Genomic DNA, 23,057 nt, shown 5'->3' with positions numbered 1-23,057 from the left:
AAGACTACTACAGTAGGCATCTGGTCAGTGTCTGTGGGACGGGTGGCTGCAGTGATGGCCCGACAGCAGGGGCCGGCACACTTCCTGTATGGGGCCAGACAGTAATGAGCTGAAGCTCCACCGTGGTGATTACTCAGCTGTTGGAGTGTGAATGCAGCCACAGAAGATACATCAACAAACGGGCAGGACAATAAAACTTTATTTATGGACACAAATTTGAATTTGGTGTAACTTTCACATGTCACAGAATATCTTTTAATTTGTTTTCCAACCACTTTAAAAAGTAAAAAAACGTTCTTACAGACTGGAGGACACGGCCCCCACACGGTAGGTAGTTTGCTTGCCCTCACCTGTCATAGAGAATCGAGTTGTCCTGTTCTGTCCATGCCATTACATGTCATCCACTTGTGGTGCAGTGTCTGGCACGTTTTTAAAAGGCCTTCACTGTTTGACAGATGATTAAATTATCTCAGTGGTAGAGATAATGGTGTCTCTTGGGGTCCTGTCAGCCGTGAGCCCAATCTGTAAAGCACAGCTGACACATAGCTCTTACAGGCACCTCACCATGGGAATCGGGACCTAGATTCAGATTCTGACTTCCTCAAATGACTTCCAGCTGACCTGGAGGTGGTCACAGCCTTTACCCTGGAGGCTCCATTTCGTCACCTAAATGGTAACAATGAACAATAGGCCCACCCCATAGGGCAGTTGTGAAAGTGCCATGAGAGCCTTCATAAACGGGAAAAGGGCACAAGTGGACTGCTCCCACTATTATTCCCTTAATTATGAAGGGGTTTTTACTAATCTTTTCATAACCTCCTGTCCTTTGACCATATTCCAGGATGGTAGGAAGCAGAGAGAACTAGTAAGGCCATTAAGAGGAAATAATGATACCACGTAAGCAGGTTTTAAAGTGTTTCCCAGGGCACCGGAGTGGCACAGTTAAGTGTCCAGTTCTGGATTTTGGCTCAGGTTGAGATCTCAGGGTTGTGAGATCGAGCCCCATGTCAGGCTCCACACTCAGCGCAGAGCCTTCTTAGAATTCCCTCTGCCTCGCCCCGCCCCGCCCCCAACGTGTGCACTCTTTCAAATCTTTTTTGAAAATGTTTTACCAAGTGCTCTGCGCATACCCTCATACTAGAAAGTGTCTGATCGTTCTGCCCCCTGTTTTACTATTGGGGAAATTAAGGTATAGCAGGTTAAGGATCTGGTCAAAGGGACGTCTCCAGGAGCAGTGAAAGCACGATGATGTCAGTCTTCTCCTGAAGCCTGTGCTACTCGGGCAGGGGGTCTCAGACCCTGGAGGGAGGCCGGCTGGGGCCCATGAAGGGCCAGGCCTTCCTTGTCCACGGGGAAGCTGCCTCTGACACTTGAGCCCCTGCCAGCTGACCTTCCTATGGTTAGCACAGGACAGGAAAACACGCTGCTGATTTTCTGAGGCAGGCTTCACATGCCCCACTCGGCCACAGGATACCAGCCAGACCCTAAAAGAGACAACACCGCACACTGGACGGCATCTGTTGTAGGGCATGGACACACAACAACTGAAAAGAATGACGAAGAATCACGTCTTACAAAATGACATGTATGGAGTACCGTTGGAAAAGGCAAATTGCAAATCACAATACACAGCATTATATATAAGAACAGACAAGATCATCTAGTTTTATATGTACATTTATACATATGTAGAAACACAGGACACATTCTGGGGTTACATAAGCCAGCTAAAGCACAGATACTTCTTGAGGGGAGTGGGATGAAGCTGTAGTCAAGGGGGGTTTTGCTCTATAGTTAGAACTCTTTTTCATAGGAGTGGACTGCATTAATACGTTATCTGTGCAACCCATCACTTAAGTTGTCTAAAAATACGTAACTTGTATATTTAGAAATGAGAGGAAGAGGAAAGGACTGTTAGAAAGGAGTGACCTGAAGTGTTTCAGCTCTGATTCCTGTGTCCTTGGGCAAATCACCTTCCCTGACAAAGTCAGTTTCTTTTTCTATAATATGCTCTCCGTAATCCCTCCCTGCAGGTTGCTGTGAGAGGCTCAGGGACCTCCCTGGGAAAATACAAACTGTAAAGTGTCCGAGGTGATAAGCTCCTGGGACAGAGGAGCATATCCAGATAGTATTCCATGTTCCCACTAGGAAATGCAGCAAAGTCAAGTTGCCTTCCGCCGGAGCCACTCCTCATCCACACACCCCAGGGAGGGCCTGAGATACAGACCATGCTCCCTGGGGCTCACACACCTGTCTCAGGCTGTGCTGCTGGTTACTCGGTGGCCCAGCAGCTGAATACTGGAAAGAGTCGGTGCGGGAGGGCCTTTCCTCCCACCCAATCATGTACTGAATTCTTCTTTTGTTTAAAGACCGAAAGTCAGGCTCAGAGAGTGGAAGGGAGGTCAAGACACAGTAGAGCAAGTGCAGGGAGGGCTGCACACTGGAATAGGCAGGCCCTGTCTTCCTCTCCAGGCCCCAGGCTGAGGCGGGAGGAACTGCCTAGGCAACAGGAGGGCAGGGGCCTCCTCCGCTTGCTCACTCCTCACTCCCAGCATCGTGCCCTACATGTGCAAGTGGAGGAAGCTCATCCGTTAAGGACTGTGTGCCCATGGTGAGGACTGCGGGCTTGACAACCACACCGCCTGCGCCGTCTGCACTCCAAATGCACCCTTCCCAGCCTGGGGCCTGGGTTCCTGGGGCCTGGGGCCTCGGCCTGGGTGCCTGGGTGTCTAGGCTAGTCGCCAGACCTCTAGGCTGAGGTCTGCTCTGCTGCAGAGTGGGAGAAATCTGGGTACTTACGGTGTAAGGATTTTATGAGGATTAAATGAGAGAATCTACGTAAAGCACTCATCACAGTGCCTAGCAGAAAGGAGCTCCTTAAATGGTAGCTTCTCTTATTATTGCTACATTACTATTATTATTATTATCATTATTATTATTATTATTAAGATATGTTCTGGAGTGAGCTAAAAAAAGGAAAGGAAGGGAAAGGAGAAACAATGTGAATCAAATATAATAGTAACTAAACTATCACCTGTTACACTTTCCTTCTCTCTGTGGTGCCAAAGGGTATCAAATTCCACTAGGGATTAATCACATTCCTTCAGAAAGTTTGAGAGATCTCCCCTGGTGACCTCTCTTGCAGCCCTACCTAGCTTCAGGAGCCCCACATGGGACAGGGCCCAGGCCCCCCCAGCTTCCAGCCCTCATTCAGCTCCCTTTTAAATACACGAGCACTGGCTTACATTAGCACTTAAAAACCTTGTTTTGTTTTCATTTATCTCTATGGCTGCTTTCTATTTATGACAAGTAATACTGATTTTCTATTCTGGGATTGATAAAACATTTCTTTCTAAAATAAGTAAGTGAAAACCTGAATTACTTACATGAGCATATTAATCGCGGTACAGGCAGGGCACATATTTTATGGGGAAAATCCTCACAGTTGCCCTTGGCTGCACAGCAATTCAACCCCTGTTGAATGTGAGGGGTTCAACACATTGTTGAAGTGTTCCAACAATCCTCCTGGCCCAGAGAGTTTCTCCATTTTGTGGGCGCGATGAGCCAGGCCAGAGCTGGTTAAGGTCCCAAGCAGCACGTCACCCCACCAGGCCTTCGAAGCCATCCCTGATCTGTTTAAGTTTAAGCCAAACATTCGGCCTCAGTTCTCTAGACTGAATGGGAAAGAGACTGCAGATTCTAGCCAGGAAAGGTAAATGCATTAGTCTCCCCGCCGCCACCCACCCCCCCCAGACCAACTGTTACAGGGAAGGACGTTGACCAGAGAAGAGCAGAAATGACAGCAAGACAAAAGCCACGCCGGGCTCTCCCTGGAGGGAAATAACACCACCAAAGAGAAAAACGGGCAGACAGCACAGCACCAAGGAAACAGTACTTTGTTCTTGCTTGAAGATGATATTGAAGGCAGTTCAATTATAGCCGCCCCCAGCCCCTCCCGGGACCCCCTCCCCCGGCCTCCCCAAGCCCACCCTCCACGTCCAGGCGGACAGCAATCTGCCCCAGGGCAGAGCGAGTGAGCAGCATGATGTGAGAGGTGAAATCCAGGAAGAACGAGTTCGTCTACAAACACATACTCGGGGGGCAGTAGAAGTTGGTTTCGATCTCTTTCACTCGCCAGCTGCGGACCATGAGCAGGACGGGGAGTTTGGGGCCTCCCCCTGGACAGTCCTGTGAGCTGGAGGTTCTCATTGAGAAGAAGCACAGGTGAAGCCCCTGGATCCCAGGCATGGGGTAGTCTGGTTGCAGCGCCTGTCACCCCGGCAACTGTCCAGGCACATGTGGCCAGAAGAAATATGCTGCCTCCCAGAAAGCATCTCTTCTTGACACTTCAAGCTCCCTGGAAGAGGGTGGTCTTCTCAGGGAAGACAGCCCAGTAAGTCTCCTCCTTCCTTGGACAAGCTCCACGTCTCCTTCTCAGTCTTCCATACACCTGCTCTATTACCTGGACTCTCGGAAGCCAGGCTTCTTGGTAATGCCAGGCCAGCAGCTGTCTAGACAGAGCACCTCTCACCCTGTCCTGTGGCTGTTGGGCGCATCACCCACATCATCCCAGCCCTGGTCCAAAGAGACAGCAAAGTTTGCTTATGAGACCTTCTCTGCAAAGGACACCGTCTTTTTGACAATGGTAAGGGCTTCTATTTTCTCAATCGCTGTTGTTTCACTGGACCAGGGTGCTTGTGACTTCTGCAGACACCAATCAGGCCCACAGAAGTGTGTCCCGAGAGTCCAGCAGCTAATGGTAAGGTCTCATTTTCCCACGCATGCTGTAATCTGTGGATCCCTGTTGAACGGTATCGGCGAATATGGTAGGCCTGCCACTGAGAAATAATATTTCACACTAGCTTACTAAGCTCCTGGGAAAAGAAGCATCTCACAGGGAACAAATCCTACTGGATGGATGCACGTGTGTGTGCATATATGCATTCCACAGGAGATAATGTCGACTTTGGGGACATCAAAGCTTACCAGCTGCCTCAAAGCTCTAAACCTATTGCTTCCTCATGATGATCTGGTTCTCATGATCTCTTAGTCTTTCCCTAAGAAGTTCTTTGTGCTTTGAGATCAGAGACCTCATCCAGACGGCATGGGAAGAACTCCAGACCCCACATTCACTCAGCTCTGCCTTTCCCATGAGAAAGTGTAGGAAGAAACTGCAAACATGAGGAGGCTGGTTAATCCTCTCTGGGAGGCTCCCATAAGTGGGGTGACCAGCCAGCCTACTTTGCCTGGGACTGAGGGGTTTCCTGGGATGTGCGACTTGCAGTGCAAAAATCAAGGTGTCTGATCGTCCTTCCCACCATTTTTGGGGATGGAGAGAAAGGGGAGAGCCTGTGGGTTCTGCTTTAAAATAGGTGATAAGGAGGCAATTGTGGCTTCTGGGATCACTTAGGAAGGAAATTGGGGTCAACAGACCAAGCACAAGGGCAGGGGGAGCTGGTGAGGCTAGAAACTTTGGGCACATCTTTATTTTGTAACCTCCCCTGCCCCCCACCAGCACTACCTGCCCACCCACATTGCCTGTTCCCTGGGCTGGGTCCCTACAGGCCAGCAATCCATCCTCAGGATAGAATTTTTATCATCAGTCAAAAGAAAGATAACCGGAAAAAAATGTGCCCTCAAAAATTTTAACCACGGGGGATAATTCACCCCAAGATAAAATGATTCGCTGGTAGCTTTGACATCAGGGGAGCATCTCCTAAGGAGCTTGGAAGAAGTGAGATGCTGAAAAAAATGGAGAAAAATGGAGCCCCAGCAGCTTCACAGGCAGGGGGGCCAGTGAATTTCCCCAAGGAAGGAAGTTGGTTTGTGATTATGTCTTAGCCCCGACGAGCCAAGTGCCCGGCCCAAGACCAAGCACTGGCTCAGCACAGGGCCCTGGAAGCCCCTAAAATGTGTCTTATTGGAGCAACTTCATTTCCTCGCCAAATCTGAGTTGCAAGATCATCCTTAATCAGCATCCTCAGTAAAGGTACAGTTCCTTTTTCCATTGTCATGGAAGGAAAATGAATCAAGATTCATTCCACATGACCTCAAAGTGAGTATGCCAGTGAGACAAATGTCATCCTTAAACACACACACAATTTAGACTAACAGTAAAGATGCCTTTGGGTAATGGATCCAAAATTTAAAAAAAAAAAAAAAGAGCAGTTTTCAGATCTATCCGCAAGAAAAAGGAAAAGAGAAATGTTCATAACTACCACCCAGAAAATATTGATGTTTCACTTGTCAGCTCTTTCATGCTTCTGGACAGACATCTTGGCATTGATACCAACTTGACTTCATTACAAGAGCCTTGATTAATTCACACACCAAAGTATGTCCAGAAGATGGCCACAGTGGAGAGGAAACTGGAGCTGTTCAAAGACTTAAAAGGGTGGGTGGACAGCAGATCAGTGTCTTCCAACATCTAAGGGCTCTCAAGGGGAACAGGGAGCTAACTGCATGGTTCCCAATGGAAGATGGAGCAGAAACACGACTTCGTTCCAACAAAGGGAAAAACTTTCTTATAATTAAAGCTTCCCTACAATAGAAGGAACTGCATTGGGAGGTAGTGAGCTCCTATCCCTGGAGGTGTGCAAGCAGAGACGCCCAACGTCCAAGGATATTATGGAAGATGCTACTCCAGCATTCGATGGGAGGCTGGATCTGAGGACGCCTGAAGTCCCTTCTCAACTCTGAGATCTTCCACACTCTGGCCTTGGGTCCTGTCCAGCACTGTGCCCCATGTCCCGTACCTGGGCCCTTGTCCCCACTGCCTCATGACTCGCTGGTGGTGATGAGGGTCAGGAGAGATGCCAGGGTAGCCTGTTCATGCAGACATGAATGGGAATGAATGGCTTAATCATGAGCCACGTTCTCAATCAGAAGCATGATTCCAAGGATTCTGGGTCGTTGTGTATGGGCAGTTTCTCAAGTTCCTGGTGATGTCCACTGTGCAGAACTGTGTACCTAGGGAGGAAGGAAAGAAAGCATGAGAATTCAACGGACATCCTTCGAATGTACCAAAGAGAGTATTCCCATCACTGTTGGCTTCCTTCCTATGACATGCTTCTGAGAGCATGGTGAGGTGGGGCTGGGTGTGGGGGTACATTGAGAGGGAAGACCAAAGAACTCCATCCAAATTGCTCATTTTAAAAGTAGGGAAACTGAAGACCTGGAGGAAATGACAGGCCCAGAATTATACAAAGAGTTAGTGGCAGAGTTTGGACTAGAACCTAGATTTCTTCTTTTCTCCCAGCAAAGCCTAAGGCTCTTACATTCATCAAAATGTGAATGTACTCTACTCCACTACCTCAAGCAGTACCTGAATATGTGAATTCCCTCTCCTAGGGAGGGTTCTGGATTCAGTAATATCAAAGTGCTGAGATGAGTAAAGCTCTCAGAGTCTGAACGACACTATAACCATATTTGTTTCTCTCATTCCTTTTGGTGACATTTGGAAGAGTAAATCAATTAGATGAATCAAGCAGCAAGTTGATTCTAAGCATCACTGTGAAATTTACTACTTGACAAGTGTTTATTATTTGCGGTATCACACGGTTGCACTCCTATGTTAATTGCCTTTGAATCAATCTCGATTGCAAGTGGATCTTATCATCAGTAACCCGGATTCCAGCACCTGGCTGTTATTCTTATGAAATTTCTACAGAGTTTAGGAGCACTACCACCACTCGCTTCCCTGGGGCCAATGTCAAGCCCATTCAGTAGAACAAATAAACCCATGCCAGTTATTTGGCATCACATGCTGATGACCAAGTTTCTCATGAATTACATTAATGCTTTGCCCGGAATTATAATAAATTGCTGACTTTTATTGATTGATTGGTATTTACCAGGTACCGTACTAAACCCTTTACATGTGTTACCTTATTTAATCTTCACAACAAAAGATAGTATTATATTCATTTTGCCATTGAGCAAAATGACCAGAGCTTCAGGGACTTGCCCAAGGGAATAAAGGAAATTCGTGAAGATGAAGTCAATCAAACTCTACCTATCTGCTGCCAATACCCATGGTCACACACAACTCCAGGGCCAGGTATGAACTTAGAATAGTGGGTCTCAACAGGGACAATTTGGAGACACTTTTGGTTGTCATGGCAGGGACATGCAGTGGGTAGAGACCAAGGGTGTTGCTAAACACTGTGTAATACACAGTACACTGTCCCCCACACAGAGAGTTCCTGGCCCCAAATGTCAATAATGCCAAAATTGAGAAACCCTGATCTAGAATAAAAAGTCTTCTTTGCTGGATAAAAGCAGGTGTTAGCTGAGGAACAGAGACAAGGTGAAGGGCATGAGTCTGAGCTCTTAGAGAACTGTCCACTGCAGCTGCTGCTGGGCTCGAGGCCAGTGGAGGGGAGGGGACTTGCAAAACCACAAGTACCTGCCAGATAAGCCTTGAGAAGAATAAAGTGGAAATGGCTACAGAAAGGAGGATCATATATTTTTAATGAGAGTGACCAAGGAAGGTGTCTGGGGGAGATGACTAAAGACCTTAGGGAAGTTAGTGCTCCAGCTACTGAGTCACTGATGCTCAGCCTCAAACCTACTCTTCTATACTTGGCTTTGGAAGGATGCTGTAGACTATCAGCTTTGGATGCTGGCTGCAGTCAGGCTTCTCCAACAGGGGTTACTGCAGGAGGGCAGGAGCCCAGAAGAAGGGAAAGGGCCTTGCTCCTCCTGTGGGCATCATCTTAGTGAGGCTTCTGCAGCCCCACAGAGGCAAGAGCCTTCCTGCAGCAGCAGCCCAGTCCACTTTCCAACTCTTGCATAACCAGCTTCACAGTAGCCCCTCGGAGACATCAGCTCCAGCTGGCCAGCGCCTCCTCTTTATAGGTCTATGTCTCTGTTCTGTAGGGTCCCTCCTCTAAGTTTCTGGGTTTTTTTTTATTTTTTTGTTTCATTGTTTCTTGCCTTGTGCTCTCAGCCCGAGAGGTAGTGAGTAGTTGCTTCAGACACAGCTCACCTTGCTGGGGAAGTAAGATGTGCTGCAAGCACCGTTTTCTATAATCACATACATTGTTTCGTTTATATCATGTACTCTTCACAACTCTAAGCAGTACCTACTAGACTTCAACTGATTTTATAGATGAGAAAACCGAGACTCAGAGAAGTTAAGCAATTGATAAAAGGCCACAATGTCCATGATGCCCACACTCTTAACCTCACGACTCTTAACACTCCTGACCCTTTACCCTGTTCATGGCCAATGCGTTACTTTCACAGGCAATCAATGGCACCTTCTCCTACACCAAGTTCACATGAAGACAGTGTCCTGGTTGAAAAGCCAAATGGATACATCCAATCCTGTTAGAAAATGCACTTTCGTGGCATGCAGGCACACCTCTACAGCAGCCTTTCATGTATCTCTACTAAGTGTCTGTCTCCCATGGGCCAAGGAGCAAATTGTTCAGGAATGACTAGAGAAGTATGGAACTGGAGTGGACATTCTAAGTGGAGGTTCCCTTTACCCAGAGCACAGTTGAAGAGCAGCAGCTTTTTCAGAAATAGGTGTAGGCAGAAGGGCACGTTTTCTAGTTACAACACATGGTGGTGGTGGTGGTGGTGAGGTCCTCACCATGATCTGGTGGGTGGTATACACAGGATGGAGGAACTGGTCTGACATTTCAGTGGCAGAACTCTAGGAGAGGCAGAGTCTCCAGTGGAGTCTGGCCTGCAGAGGTACTCCCTGGGCTTGGGTATGCATTCCCAAGTCTCCATGACAGAGAAATCTTTCACTTGGTGTTTTCACTTTCATAGTATATAACAGGTATTTAAGCAGATCCAGGGGCATCTGGATGGCCACCTTATAAACTCACATTGCCTTGTGAATTCAGGTCACACATTTGCATCGGGTTCACCATGATGTCACAGTGACAGTGGCCAACTTTATGCAGTGTTTCTCGAAGTAAGATACATGAACCTCCAGCCGTCTATAGGCATAGTCATGGGGATGTACACATCCTCAATCTGAGGAATAGTGGGGAAAAGAAAGCACGCGATACTGTAGACAAATAGAACAGCATTACCAACAGCATTAGCAGGTGGTGGGACCTGGTCAAGTAGATCAGTTCCACCTACTTCACAGCTTCTTTGTGATGATAAAATCAGCATCTATAAAGGGCTTAGCAAAGAGCTGGACACAGTAGATACTGGTATCTTCGCTCTTAAGGAAACCAAGGATCAGAAAGTGTGACTTTCCCTCGGTCCGAGAAGTAGTTACACACGGAATGGTTAAGAACACAGACTCTTAATGTCTGGGTAAATCCTGGCTCGGACAGTCACTAACTGTGAATTACTACAAACGTTCTGGATTGTTTCGAGCAATAGACACAGAGATAATGCACACAAAACTCTTATTAGAATAGTGGCCATCAGGGTGCCCCGGGTGGCTCAGCGGTTTAGCGCCACCTTCAGCCCAGGTCCTGATCCTGGAGATCTGAGATCAAGTCCTGTATCAGGCTCCCTGCAGGGAGCCTGCTTCTCCCTCTGCCTGTGTCTCTGCCTCAATCTCCCTCTCTCTCTCTCTCTGTATGTGTGTGTGTGTGTGTCTCATGAATAAAAAAAAATAAAATCTTAAAAAAAAAAAAGGATAGTGACGGTCAAGTAGTAAGCACTCCATAAATGTTATTAGTACTGTGCTACTTGACATTGGATGTAAAAACTTGTAAAAAAGAAAAAAAAATCAAGCCAGTACCCGATCACTGATTCGGTGCAGAAATCCATTCTTTAGTAATTGATCAGATCTTTGTTCACTTAGCATCGATCACAGAGCTGAAAGAAACCTTCGTGAGGCTTTAGGGATAAAGAGCGAGCCCCAGAGACTGCCTGTCATCTGGAAGAGTGGCTAAAGTCTCCCCGTTGTCTGGTTGTCCCGGTTACTTGTCATTCTGCAGCTGTCCTGGTGGAACGCAGGCCCAGATGTGCGGGTGGACCTGGGCCGGTTCAAGCCCGGATGCAGAACTTCGCTGCTGTTTCCCAAGCAACGGCGGCGAGGCAGGAGGCCGCTCCCTTCAAGCTGGGCTGCTTCCCCCCTTAGCATTAATTTACTCAAACATGACGGGAGCCACATTAGGTTTGGTAATTACCTGAGTCTACAATTCATTCACTGAGCAATTAGCATTGCACTTAGAGCAGCTTGGATGCAATAATTAGTCGCATAATAACAGCCCTTGTGCCTGCCCAGCCCGGCATTCTAAGGAAATGGTTAGAGCTTCTCACGCATCACCCCAGCCTTCCCCTGCGTGGCGGTGCTCACATGCGGTGCATGCAAGGTGCTTTAATTATTAAAATATAAGGTACATGGGTTTGAAGGGATTCAACCCTAACGCAGAGGTTCCCGAAGCTAGAGCCCCGTCACCTGGGAACAAAGACCTCATATTGGGTATTTCCTTGATGTTGGGAGGAATGAGATTTTCGAGTCCCAAGGCATTGATTCATCCAGCCACTTAGTTCTTTTTTTTTTTTTTTAGATTTTATTTATTTATCCATGAGAGACAGAGACAGACAGAGACAGAGACAGAGACACAGGCAGAGGGAGAAGCAGGCTCCATGCAGGGAGCCTGATGTGGGACTCGACCCCAGGACTCCAGGATCACGCCCTGGGCTGAAGGCGGCGCTAAACCACTGAGTCATCTGGGCTGCCCAGTTCTTTAAAAATATAGGGACACCCGGGTGGCTCAGCGGTTGAGCGCCTCCCTTGCATGGAGCCTGCTTCTCCCTCTGCCAGTATCTCTGCCTCTTTCTGAGTCTCTCATGAATAAATAAATAAATAATTTAAATAAATAAATATATATATTTTTCAAGTGCTCACCAGGCACTGTGCGAAGCCCTGGACACCTGAGGGTGATGAAGACAGACTGCACATTCTCTGTCCCCCCGGAGCCCACAGTGTGGTGCAGGAGACCCACAGTCAGACACAAAGTCACAAGAGGTGTTGGGATGGGAGGCAGCTGGCCTTAGCATGAGAGCATGTCAAGGAGCACGCAGGACCATGTTGCCCTGTGCGTCAGGACCCTGCGGTCCAGGAAGCGCTGGAGGTGAGAACGGAGGGCTGGGTAGGGGCTTTGCAGGCAAGGGGAGGCGGAGGCTGCATGAGGACCACTGCCACAGAGGCAGGTGGGTGCTTCGGGAGTAGAACAGTCTAAGAGGAGCACGAAGTCTCAGTGAGGCTCAGCACACCACGGATGGCTCGCCCAGCCAAACACACGGGAAAGCTGGTCACGGCCGTAAGTAGAGCAGGTGCATGAGGACTTTGTGTTTGGAAGAACATTCTAGCTGTGGTGTATAGAATGGACTGGAATTTGGCTGGAGTGGGAATCCTGAAGTAAATTAAGAGGCATATTGGCCTCCTTCTGTACAGATTACCACAAACTCCCTGATTTAAAAGAACATAAACTAATTCCCTTACAGTTCTGGTGATCAGTAGTCCAAAATGGGTCTTACTGGGGTAAAGTCCAAGGATGAAGTTGAGCTGCATTCTTTCTGGAGGCTCTAGAGGAGAATCCCACCCCTTGCCTCTTGCGCAGGCTGCCTGCATGCCTCGTTGCTCTGCGCTCTGCTTGCATCATCACACCTCTTCCCTGACTGACCCTCCTGCCTCTCTGTATCAGGGTGCTTGCGAGTGAGCCCACTGGAGGATGACCCAGGATAATCTCCCCATCTCAAGACACACAGCTCAATCACATCGACAAGGTCCCCTTTGCCATGTAAGGTAATATTCTGAGGACTTGGGGGTTAGGATGTGTTCCTCTTGGGACAGCCATTATTTTATACGCCACAGATGATTTCCAAGGTGTCCAGAGGTGACTCAGATATATCGGATGACACCAGTGGGGGTGTTGAGAAGAAGCCAGATTCAGGATATATCTTGAAGGATCTGCTGATGCATCAGACGTGAGGGCAATGGGGGCATTTGAGGCATGGCATGGGGGAGGCAAAGGTGTGGAGGCAGACAGAGCCCAGAGTGGTATGCTTTGTTTGAGGAAGGGAAGATGTTCTAAGAATATACCCTACATGGTGAGGTGGGGGTGCAGGGAAGTGATGATGCTTAAAGGAGGGTGAGGTGGCATTGTTGGGGGGTCTTAAGAGCTGGGCTGAAGAGGTTGGGCTGAATCTTTAGGTGATGGAGACTGGGATGAACACAGTCTGCACTTGGGAAGTGGGAGGGATGATCAGGGGAATGAGACCAGCATGGAGGCTCCTTCCTCTGGGAAAGATGAGGTCATGAGCAAGGCTAGTAGCAGTGGAGGGAGTGAGAGGACCTCACAGAGCGTGATGGGAAGGACGCCATCTGGATTGCATGTGCAGATCCACTGAGAAGGGTGGCGCAGTGAGCCTGAGTTTAGACTGGGCAACTAAGTGGATGCCATTAACGAGGGTGCACCAACCACCCTGAGCCTTCTCTTCTCCCATAGGGCCACTTCCGGTTCCTCAACAGTCCTCACAGATCAGGGTTTCTACTCTCCTCAGCTCCTCAGAGTTCCTCTTTGGACTGGCTTATCTGTGTCACTTGAAAACAGATACTGCAGGTGCCTAAGGGACCTTGGTCTCAGGCCCTCCCCTTGGTTATCAGTGGAGTCAGGACCAGAATCCACATTTATGGTCCAGGTGTTCATTTTTACACAGGCATTTCTAACTATTCCAAAACAGGGAGTGCTTCCTTTAAGTGTGTTCCCCTCACGCACACATCCCACCCTACCCCACACCTTCAGGGGTCCACAGTCTCCTAAATGTGCTTCTTCACCCTAGGATGCAGCTGTGGCACCAGCCCCGGTGTCGCACAATCGGGGGAATGATCCCACCCCTGCAGCAGGCTCTCTCTCCCTGGTCACAGTGGAGGTCAAAGCTAGAACACTCCTGCTCCATCTCTGGAGGAGATGTGACTGAAAACGTCAAGACACTATCAGACTCTTACTGCTCCAACTGAGAATGCGTGGGGCTGCCTGGAGGAGCCAGGTTTGGCCTATGGGCTCCTAGAAGCAGGAAAAGTGGTTGAGAAAGAGAAAAGAATGAAGTTGATGTACAGTACAAAGCAGGCCAGAGATTATGGCCTCAGAGAGATGGAAAGAGGAATGCTAATCCCTGAAAACATCCCATTCCTTATTTTAGCCCCAGTGAAGGCCAGTAAACCTCCTGCTCTGGAGATCCACGAGATATTCTATATCCTTCCAATAGAGCTCTCTTCTATTTTTCTTCAGGAAGCAAGAGATTTACAGCCTGTGGTAGACACTATGAATTACATCCGTTAAAGCCTGTGCCCATACTCTCTTCTTTCTTTCTGACAGAGCATGTCTCTTTAGAGGCAAACATGCTAGATGCATTGCAGCCAAGGGCTTGGCCAGTGATCTTCTCCCTGTGAGTGGGGACTGAAGGCCTGCTAAGGGAGTCTGCTGAAAAATATTTTCCTCCTGAATAAAAGACAAGTGCAAGCAGAGCCTGCCTTATCTTCTTGCATTTGGTTATGGCTATGGTTTTGTGAGGAGGATGCAGTGTTTGGAGCTGTTGCGGCTATTTTGTGACCATGAGGGCATCACCCCAGGATGAAAACTAATAGGTTAAGAATGCCAGAGTGGAAAGATAAAAAACATCGGGATCGTCCATCCAGGTTGGATTAACCAACCCTGAAACTACCCAACTCTGGACTTTCTGTCTTGTATAAATGATCTCCTTGTTTAAGTTCATTTTAGTTAGGCATTCTAGAATGTCCTTGTAGGCCAAAGTGTTCAAAATGATGTAATGTCCGTGCTCCCTGTCTTCCACGTCTTCAGTCATTTCCCACACTGCCGCACCCAAATCCTACTCATCGTTAGAGACCAATTCAATGCCCACCAGGAGGCCTTCCAGAAGTCTTCTACACTGTCTATCAGCATTTACTGTCTGTAGAAATACAAAATTTCTGTTAATGTCAGGTGTCTGACTGGACATATTTCCGGCCTCCTAACACTCTTGAAAGGCAAGGTCCATATCTTATGATAAAAGGTAACAATCTTTCAGCCCTCTTATATCGGATCCTTTGCTAAGTGCTTTGGAAATATTGCATTTAGTGCTTACAAAGACTCTATGATGTCAGTGCTATCATTTTTTATATCTCCATTTCACAGATGAGGAAACTCAAAGAGCTTTAGATTTACCAGAGGTCACTCAGCCAGCAATGGGCCAAGCCAGGATTCAAATCCACATGTGTTAGAATCCAGAGCCATTTTGCTATTAGTACTTTCCAACCTTATTCCTTTTTAATACTTGCTATAGAGCTCACAACACTTCAGAGAGTGCAAAATATCATGGAATCTATAGAAATGGAATGGAATAGAATGGATTACAGAATGAGACAATCCTCCCCGACATTGCCTGACATTTGTATTGATCACAAAGGACGATGGCAATTCTTCTGTCCCTGATCCTTACACAGCTCTGTGTGTTGCACTGCTCAGACAATCTCTGCATCTGTGATGTGCTTTCCATTCTTTTATGTTCAATGCCATAGCTTCTGGGGGCGGGGAGGGTGTTGCTTGTGGGCATTTCTGGTTCTCAATCTCTCCACAGGAAGGAGACTGAGAAAGCCACCTTAGCACAAAAATCACATCATGGACACTGGGGTTGTTCCCATGGTAACGCCTTGGCAGACAAGTTGGGAGTCTGAAGATGAAGAAAGGGATATTTTCCAGCTGGTAGAGGATTGAAGGTATCATGGATTAAAAGTGTGCCACCCCAAATATGTCCGTAACCCCCACTATGATGGTATTTGGAGGTGGGGCCTTTGGGAGATAATTAGGTGAGGTCATGAGAGTGGGGCCACTGTGATGGGATTAGTGCCCTTATAGAAGAAAAGGAAGAGAGACCAGGGCACTCTCTCTCTCTTTCTCCCTCTGTTTCTCTCTGCCATGTGAGGACTCAGTAAGAAAGTATCTGTCTGCAAAACAGGAAGAGGATTCTCACTGGGAAAGGAATCTGCTGACTTCCCAACCCCCAAAACTGTGAGGAATAAATGTTGTTTAAGCCAACCAATCTGTGATATTTTGTTACAGCAGTCCAAGCCGACTAATACAGATCTCAAGGAGCTAAAGAAAGACTGTGTATGGGAGGGAGCAGGAAATAACAGGATACATTGGAGAGTTATACGACCTTTTGTCTTGAAGGGATTAATTCAGGAAAACCGGAAGCATCCAGAGAAAATGAACTATTACCAGAGGAGTTTGAGTTAGTGAGTGCTTCTGTGACTCTTACTAACAACGTTCCATTTATCTAGAGTTCAGGCATCCAGTGACCTTAACTATTCAGACACCTGACTGAGGGATTTTTGTTTGTTCTTTTTAAGGACTCTGAATCACCAGAGTAGATCTCACAAACGTGTCGACTTTTCTTAGCCTTCCCTGGTTTTTCACGCAGAGAATATTCAAACTTAGTTTGTGTATAACTCTAAAAAGCTTGGTTCTGCTTCCACACAGGGCTTGGGAGGGGGTGGATACATAATGCTGGTGGTGGACAGCCTGGCTGCAGGACAAAGCAACAGCGGATGTGTGCTAAGAGAAAAGACACATAAGAAAGTTGACAGATACTGACACAGTAAAACCAACAGGGGTCACTGAGCACAGAGGAAAATGTTTCAATCCTCTCTCTAGGCCATTACTGTACTAGGATGGCTTGATACAGGAAAGTCAAAATCACAACTCTGAACCAGGTGGCTCAGAATCTGACTTGATACAGGGGGAATCCAAATAAAGTCTGTAGTTCCATTGATAGTATTGGGAAAATGCTCATTTTCCAGCTTTGATGAATGATCCATGGTTGTGTAAAATAAATGTTAGCATTAAGGAAATAAGCTGTGTGAAAGGTAAATGGTAACATTTTGTACTCTCTGACTGTTCTTCTACAGATGCGTGTTTCCAAATACAACATTAATAAAATACTGACAAAAAAACTCCCCTCATCCTGATTTCATCACAACCACTTGCTTAAGAAAGATGAAGATTGGGGCACCTGGGTGGCATCATCAGCTAAGCTGCTGACTCTTGATTTCAGTGTAGATTTGTTTTTTTTTTTTTAAGATTTTATTTATTTACTGAGAGAGAGAGAGAGAGAGAGAGAGATAGACAGGTAGAGGGAGAAGCAGGCTCCCTGTGGGGAACCCGATGAGGGACTCGATCGCAGCATCCCGGGACCACGACCTGAGCCAAAGGCAGATGCTCAGCCACTGAGCCACCCAGGTGCCCTCGATGCAAGTCTTGATCTCAGGGTTTTGGGATCGAGCCCGGTGTCAGGCTCACGGCTCAGCGCAGAGTCTGGGATTCTCCTTCCCTCTGCCCTTCTCCCTCGTTGTGCTCATCCTTTCTCTCTCTCCCTCTCTCTCTCCCTCTCTCTCGAATAAATAGGTAAATTTTTGAGAAATAAAATGATGAAGGCGTTTGCCACGTGTAGGCAAGGAGAGACAGGATGAATGGCGCCCGGGATGAGCCAGATGACAGAGCCTCTGAGGACCGTGATTTCATGGGCTGAATCCAGCTGGGCGGGCGCTCAGCTCCCAGAGGCCTTGGGAAGGCTGTGCTCCCAGAGCAGGGAAGGAGCCCCAAACCGAATCTAAAAGTTAAAGAACATAAAATGAAATGAAGCTCCCGAACTGTATGTGTCTCTGGCGTGCAGATCAACAGCGATCAAGGCCCAGGAGGACCTGGGCGTGGGCACGTCTGGGGGCAGCTGCGATGTCCCGGCGTCGGGCGACGCGTCCCTTGCGCAAGCTGGTCCAGCGAGGCCACGAGAACAAGCAGAGACCGAGGACATCCTGCGGGCGGAGGTGAACAGACAGACCCAGACAGACGCTTACAGCCAGTGACAGACTTACAGAGCACGTTCAGAGTCAGACAGGAGCTGGTCTATTGCAGAAGAGCAGGAGGAAGCCAGAGACAGAGGAACAGCCACTGTGAGTTGAAACAGAGAACAGCCCCAGATGAGGGAGAGCCAAGCAGAAGTTGAGAAAGAAAAAAGAAGGAGAACACAGAAGTTAGTGGACAGGTGATCTCAGCCTACGGGGGTATCCCAGGAGCCTCCACCTGCCGTTAGGGGAGGACAAAGAGGGGAGCAGCATTATTGCACCAGGTGGTTATGTCACACGTCCGTCTACAAAGCACTTTTAGGGCGGGCAGCTCACGTGGGTGTCGGGTGTTGCAGCAGCTGGGAGGGTGCAGGGGACCACCTGAACTTACCGGTAAGGACACAGGCACAGAGAGCTAAGGCACCCGTCCAAGGGCACCCGGCGGTGATGCACAAGAAAGTCACCCTCCCTCCTCCGCGCCCTCCTCTGGGTCACTGGCTGCTGTTTACTGAGGACTTCGGTGGGCCAGGTCCCATCCTGCGCCCCTTACGTGAATGAGGAGCGATCCCACGTAATAACCCCCCACAACCCATGAGGCAGGGAGCATTGCCCCTTTTTCTGATGAGGAACTGATGCTTGGATGCCATGGGACCAAGATAATCTGGGCAGCAGGAGGAAAAACACGACTGGATCCCAAGGCCCTCTGACTCAGAAGAGCATACCTTTCAGTTGCAAGCCTCACTGAGTCTCTCAGCCTCATTTCTAAAATCCTGGACTTCTGAGTCCCCACCCCCATCAGATCCTGGCCCCAGAGAGCAATCAGGCTCTCTCTCTTTTTTTTTTTTTTTTAATTTATTTTTTTTTTTTGATTTTTTTTATTGAGCTCTGGGTCCCATTCCAAGAAGGAAGAGCCGTCCCAGGACACTTCTGTTTCTCTGGGACATCCCAAACCCCTGTACTAGGAAATCCCACCCAAATATCTACCCCTTTCAGGGCTCCAGGGTTCCAAAAGGCTCTCTTAGCTCTGCCCATGTCTTCCCTTAGCAAACATCAAGTTCCACTTCAGATGAGACACAAGGCCAAGCAGAAAGCCAGGAAGCTGCAGTCAGGATTTTTAAGGTTTATCTGATTAAAATAATTTACCGTAAGTTTAAAAACACAAAACATACCATCTTCAGCTCTCTTCTCTCTTCTTTAGCTCATCTCCTATGATACATCTACGTCGAAGACTCTTTGAAAATACAGCTGGGTATATATGGCCACTTCCTCCTACAGCTATCTCTGACCATCTCAGCATGATAATCCCTTTCCTTCTGGTAAGTAAACATAGCACTTCCTGCTCCTACAATTTATTTGACAATACAAGCTGCCTTGTGACAGCCCTTGAGGTAACTTATTAGGTGCAACCTGTGTATGTATTTACATGGTGCGTTTCCAGATAAATTACCAGCCTCTTGGGGAGAGGAACCATAGCCTATTCATCTAGGACAGTCAGGTTTTTTTTTTTAAGATTTATTTATTTATTCATGAGAGACACAGGGAGAGAGGCAGAGACATAGACAGAGGGAGAAACAGGCTCCCTGTGGGGAACCGGATGCGGGACTCGATCCCAGGACTCTGGGATCACAACCTGAGCCAAAGGCAGATGCTCAACCACTGAGCCACCCAGGTGCCCTGACAGTCAGGTATTTTACTGACCATTATTAGCTCAGCAATGCTGATTGAGAGTCCAGACGTCTGATCTTAACTCCACTACCTAGTGGCCCCTCAACCGTAGACCGCCCTATGCCTCAGTTCCTCATCTAGAACACAGAAGTAACTGCAGCACCACACCGACCAAGCCACGGCGCTCATCTAATATCAGCGGGTGCTATCCTAGGCAAACTGAGTTAATGACGTGATTAAATGGTAACTTGGACTCCCAACTTTTTCTTCCTTCAATTGGTTCTCACTAGCCCTTCATTAGAGCAATGACACACCTCTGTATTTGCTAACAAAGCCCTCAAAGGGTTACCATCAGAACATTTGGAATATTCTGTGAAATTCTTCAATTTCAATAATCCAATGCTGGCATGAAAATTGAAGAGACTCAGAAACTTTAATTAGGCCATAAATAATCAGTTGAAGACTTAAACATCTGAGTATCTGTTGGTCCTTGGAAATTCTGATTATCAGAACCCAGTTGTTCAAACACTAGAAGCCATGGTGCATTTTATGCAAGAGGAGCTGAAACCATTCTTCCATTCTGGGTCTTCCACCCACAATTTTATGCTTTCAAGTACTGGTGTAGGGTGGAGATTTCTTACAGGATCATATAACAGTAAACTATTACAAATAACTAATACTTAGTTGGGGGAGTGTGTGTGTGTGTGTGTGTGTGTGTATCTCCTCATTTAATTAAAAATTTAACCACTCTTACATACTTATTTATAATTTTTCCTTTTAAATGCAAGTAAAAATACTGTTTTTCTTGGATATCACCCTTAGCGAGTCCAATAAGTGAACTTTTGAGAGTACAATGTGTTGGTGAGTTTATAGACATGTCTGAACATAGCAGATGCTGGCCAAAAACCAAACAACCAAACAAAAAAATAAACCGCTTTTCTTGTGAAAAATCTTAGAATAGAATATAATTCTTACACTTTTTTTGCGCTGCCTTATATTTAAAAATGGGAGATGTAGTTTATTTTACATGTTGAAAAACATGTTAAGATGAAATTTAAAATATTAATATGAAATAAAAATTTAGATTTTCAGAAATATTATCATTTGTATTAAAGACCTAATCGACCGTCCCCTGTCCATGTCAACCTTGCTGAATTAACAGTAGTCTTCCTGTGACCTCTCGCTATTTGCACTTTCACTGTCTGAAGTGATCACATAAAACCGCATCCAGTTGAAGCTCTGTTTTTCTATTCCTTATATTTGTACTGCAGATCATGATCTTACAAAAGCCTTTTGGTCATTATTTTGTTTTTTTTACTCACCACAAACCCATGAGGCAGTGTGAAGATTTGAATGAAAAATAAGTCCCATCTCTGTCCTCTGCCCAGACAGTGGAGGAGACTTTAAGTGATCACACCAGCCCATGCGAATTGGTCAGGCTTATCTCTCTTAAGTTCAGACATGTTCAGTGCAGACAGAGCCTTAGCCTGGCAGCCTGGGACAGACCCAGGAAGCAGCACAATGAGAGCTGCCTTGGCTGTTGTTTGGATGGTGATGTGACAGGCCAGGGATTGGTTGGTGGTTAGCCAACTGCCTTGCAGCAGGTGTTAAGAAACTCAAAGCCAAGCAGATAAGGCTTGGTGGCAGACAGAGAGAAGAGGCCTGGCCGGAAGCTGGGATCCTGAAATCATGGCTCAGAGTGCTTCAAAACAGCTGGAGAGCTCCTGCAACCTGCTCTGACATTCTAAGGATCCTGGCTTCTCTGATTAGCTCCACTCCTGTTACTTTTAGAAGAATTTGCTACTTACAAGGTTCTTATTCACAAATACTGAGTTGATACCCTAACATCCTTGCCATAGGCTCGTAGGAGAAGACTACATGTGGCCCAACATAGCGACCCACAGGGCAGGGAGGTCATCTCGTCCTCTTCCTCAGACTGACGGTGCAATGTCTTCTGGACAACACGCGGGGAGCACATCGCCCAGCCGTTCCTACAGCAAGCTGACTGCCACAATCGGGGGCAGATCATCAGCTTTCCCTAGCTCAGTGGCAACTCCCTTTCTACAATGTGCTCTTCCAATTACTCTGCCCTATGCATCAGGGGCAATGCTGAAGCTTCTGAAGGGTGATTTTTGTGACTTTTGCAGCAACAGTTATCAGGAAGTACAACTCTCCACACTGTCCAACAACAGAGTTTATTTGAATCTGCTACCTTAAAAAAAGAACTTGAGCTAAAGCTGATTTACAGCTAACGTTGATTGGAAATGACAGAGACTCTTCTCATGAGCTAACTCTTAAATGTTACTTATTTTTATAGTCATGAACTCACTCTAATGCTATATACCATTACGATCTTAACAACCCACTTTAAACATCATTCTGAGTGCGCACTTTGCTCAAATGTGTATTGGCTTTTGGCCAAAACCAAAGACAATACAGTATTCATCTGACCACACCAGCTCCGTTGTCAAAAATGTCCTGGCTCCTCTTCCCATGCTTCCCCACCGCAGGTACCTCGGCTTGTCCCTAGTGGCAGACTGAAGTCTGGCACATTCTGAAGCCATCTCTGTCCTGAATGGAACTATTAGGAGGGTGTTGGCTGCTGTTGATGAATTTCACTCTCGGCAGCATAAACAACGAGGTCCTGCACGGGGGTTGTGTTTGTTTGGTCAGGGCTTTTTCCATTAGGCTTGGTCATCAGCAGTTGGCTGGTTACATATGCAGTCCTAAGATCAAATGGCTGGAATCCAATTATCCCAGCTTCCTGTCTGCAGAGCCCTGCCAGGGAAGAACACAGTAATGTTTGCCTGTCTTGTCAGGCTCCCAGGACTCAAAGTATATCGTTTGGAGAAAACTAACAAACAACAGATCCTCAGATGTTTTATGGGAGAGGTAACATGGTGTGGAGAGAGGACAGGCTGGTCCAGAATGCAAAATCTACACTAGTCCTTATTCTGCCTCTTTCTGGCTCAGCATCTATCCCTTCACTTGTCTGAGCTTCAGTTTCTTATTTATTAGAGGGGGATCGTAACACCAATCGCTGGGTTGTTGGGAGCTTCTAGTAAGAAGATGTATGTAAAAGAGCTTTGAAAATTATAATGGTGATGGGGATGATAGTAACGAGAGGAGTGGACATGTATTGAGTGCCTTCCGTGAGAAGGGCACCATGCTGGGTGCTCAAGAGATGCTGTCTCCTTTAATACTTGCAAACACCTTTTGAAGAATTGGTGATGATGGTAATAATGATTTTAATAGCAATGGCTGACATTTCTTCAGTGTTACCATAGGCCAGTCTCCAGTCTCCAGTTTCGTCTGTCATCCTAGCCTCGTGGGCAATAAGTGCTATTATCACCCCTTCTTGACACGTGAGGAAAGCTAGAGACAGAAGCTAGCTAATCCGCTCAAGATCGTGCTGCTGGTAAGAGGCCACAAGGAACAACAAGCATCCTAATTCTAGACAGGAATCGTAAACTCTTCCTGTATGGGGCTAGATGTAAGTATTTTAGGTCCTCTTAGTATTACAGGGCTGACTTCCTCAGGCAGGAAGATCATATCATCCTCA

General features: G+C 47.1%; 1 protein-coding gene across 2 annotated transcripts in view; it reads right to left on the bottom strand.

Moving 5' to 3' along the window:
- Positions 1-176: 176 nt before the first annotated feature.
- HTR4 (5-hydroxytryptamine receptor 4) overlaps positions 177-23,057 on the bottom strand; it is a 173,268-nt gene continuing 150,387 nt past the window's right edge. For both annotated transcript variants that reach the window (XM_077895967.1, XM_077895969.1), the window contains one exon: positions 177-6,969. In XM_077895967.1, the coding sequence (XP_077752093.1) occupies positions 6,882-6,969 (88 nt within the window). In that variant the 3' untranslated portion in view covers positions 177-6,881. The remainder of the gene's footprint in view (positions 6,970-23,057) is intronic.

Source organism: Canis aureus, chromosome 4 (genome assembly GCF_053574225.1).
Source record: "Canis aureus isolate CA01 chromosome 4, VMU_Caureus_v.1.0, whole genome shotgun sequence".
Lineage (NCBI taxonomy): Eukaryota > Metazoa > Chordata > Mammalia > Carnivora > Canidae > Canis > Canis aureus.
Note: the sequence above shows the minus strand (reverse complement) of the source record. Positions and strands in the feature narration are given on the sequence as shown.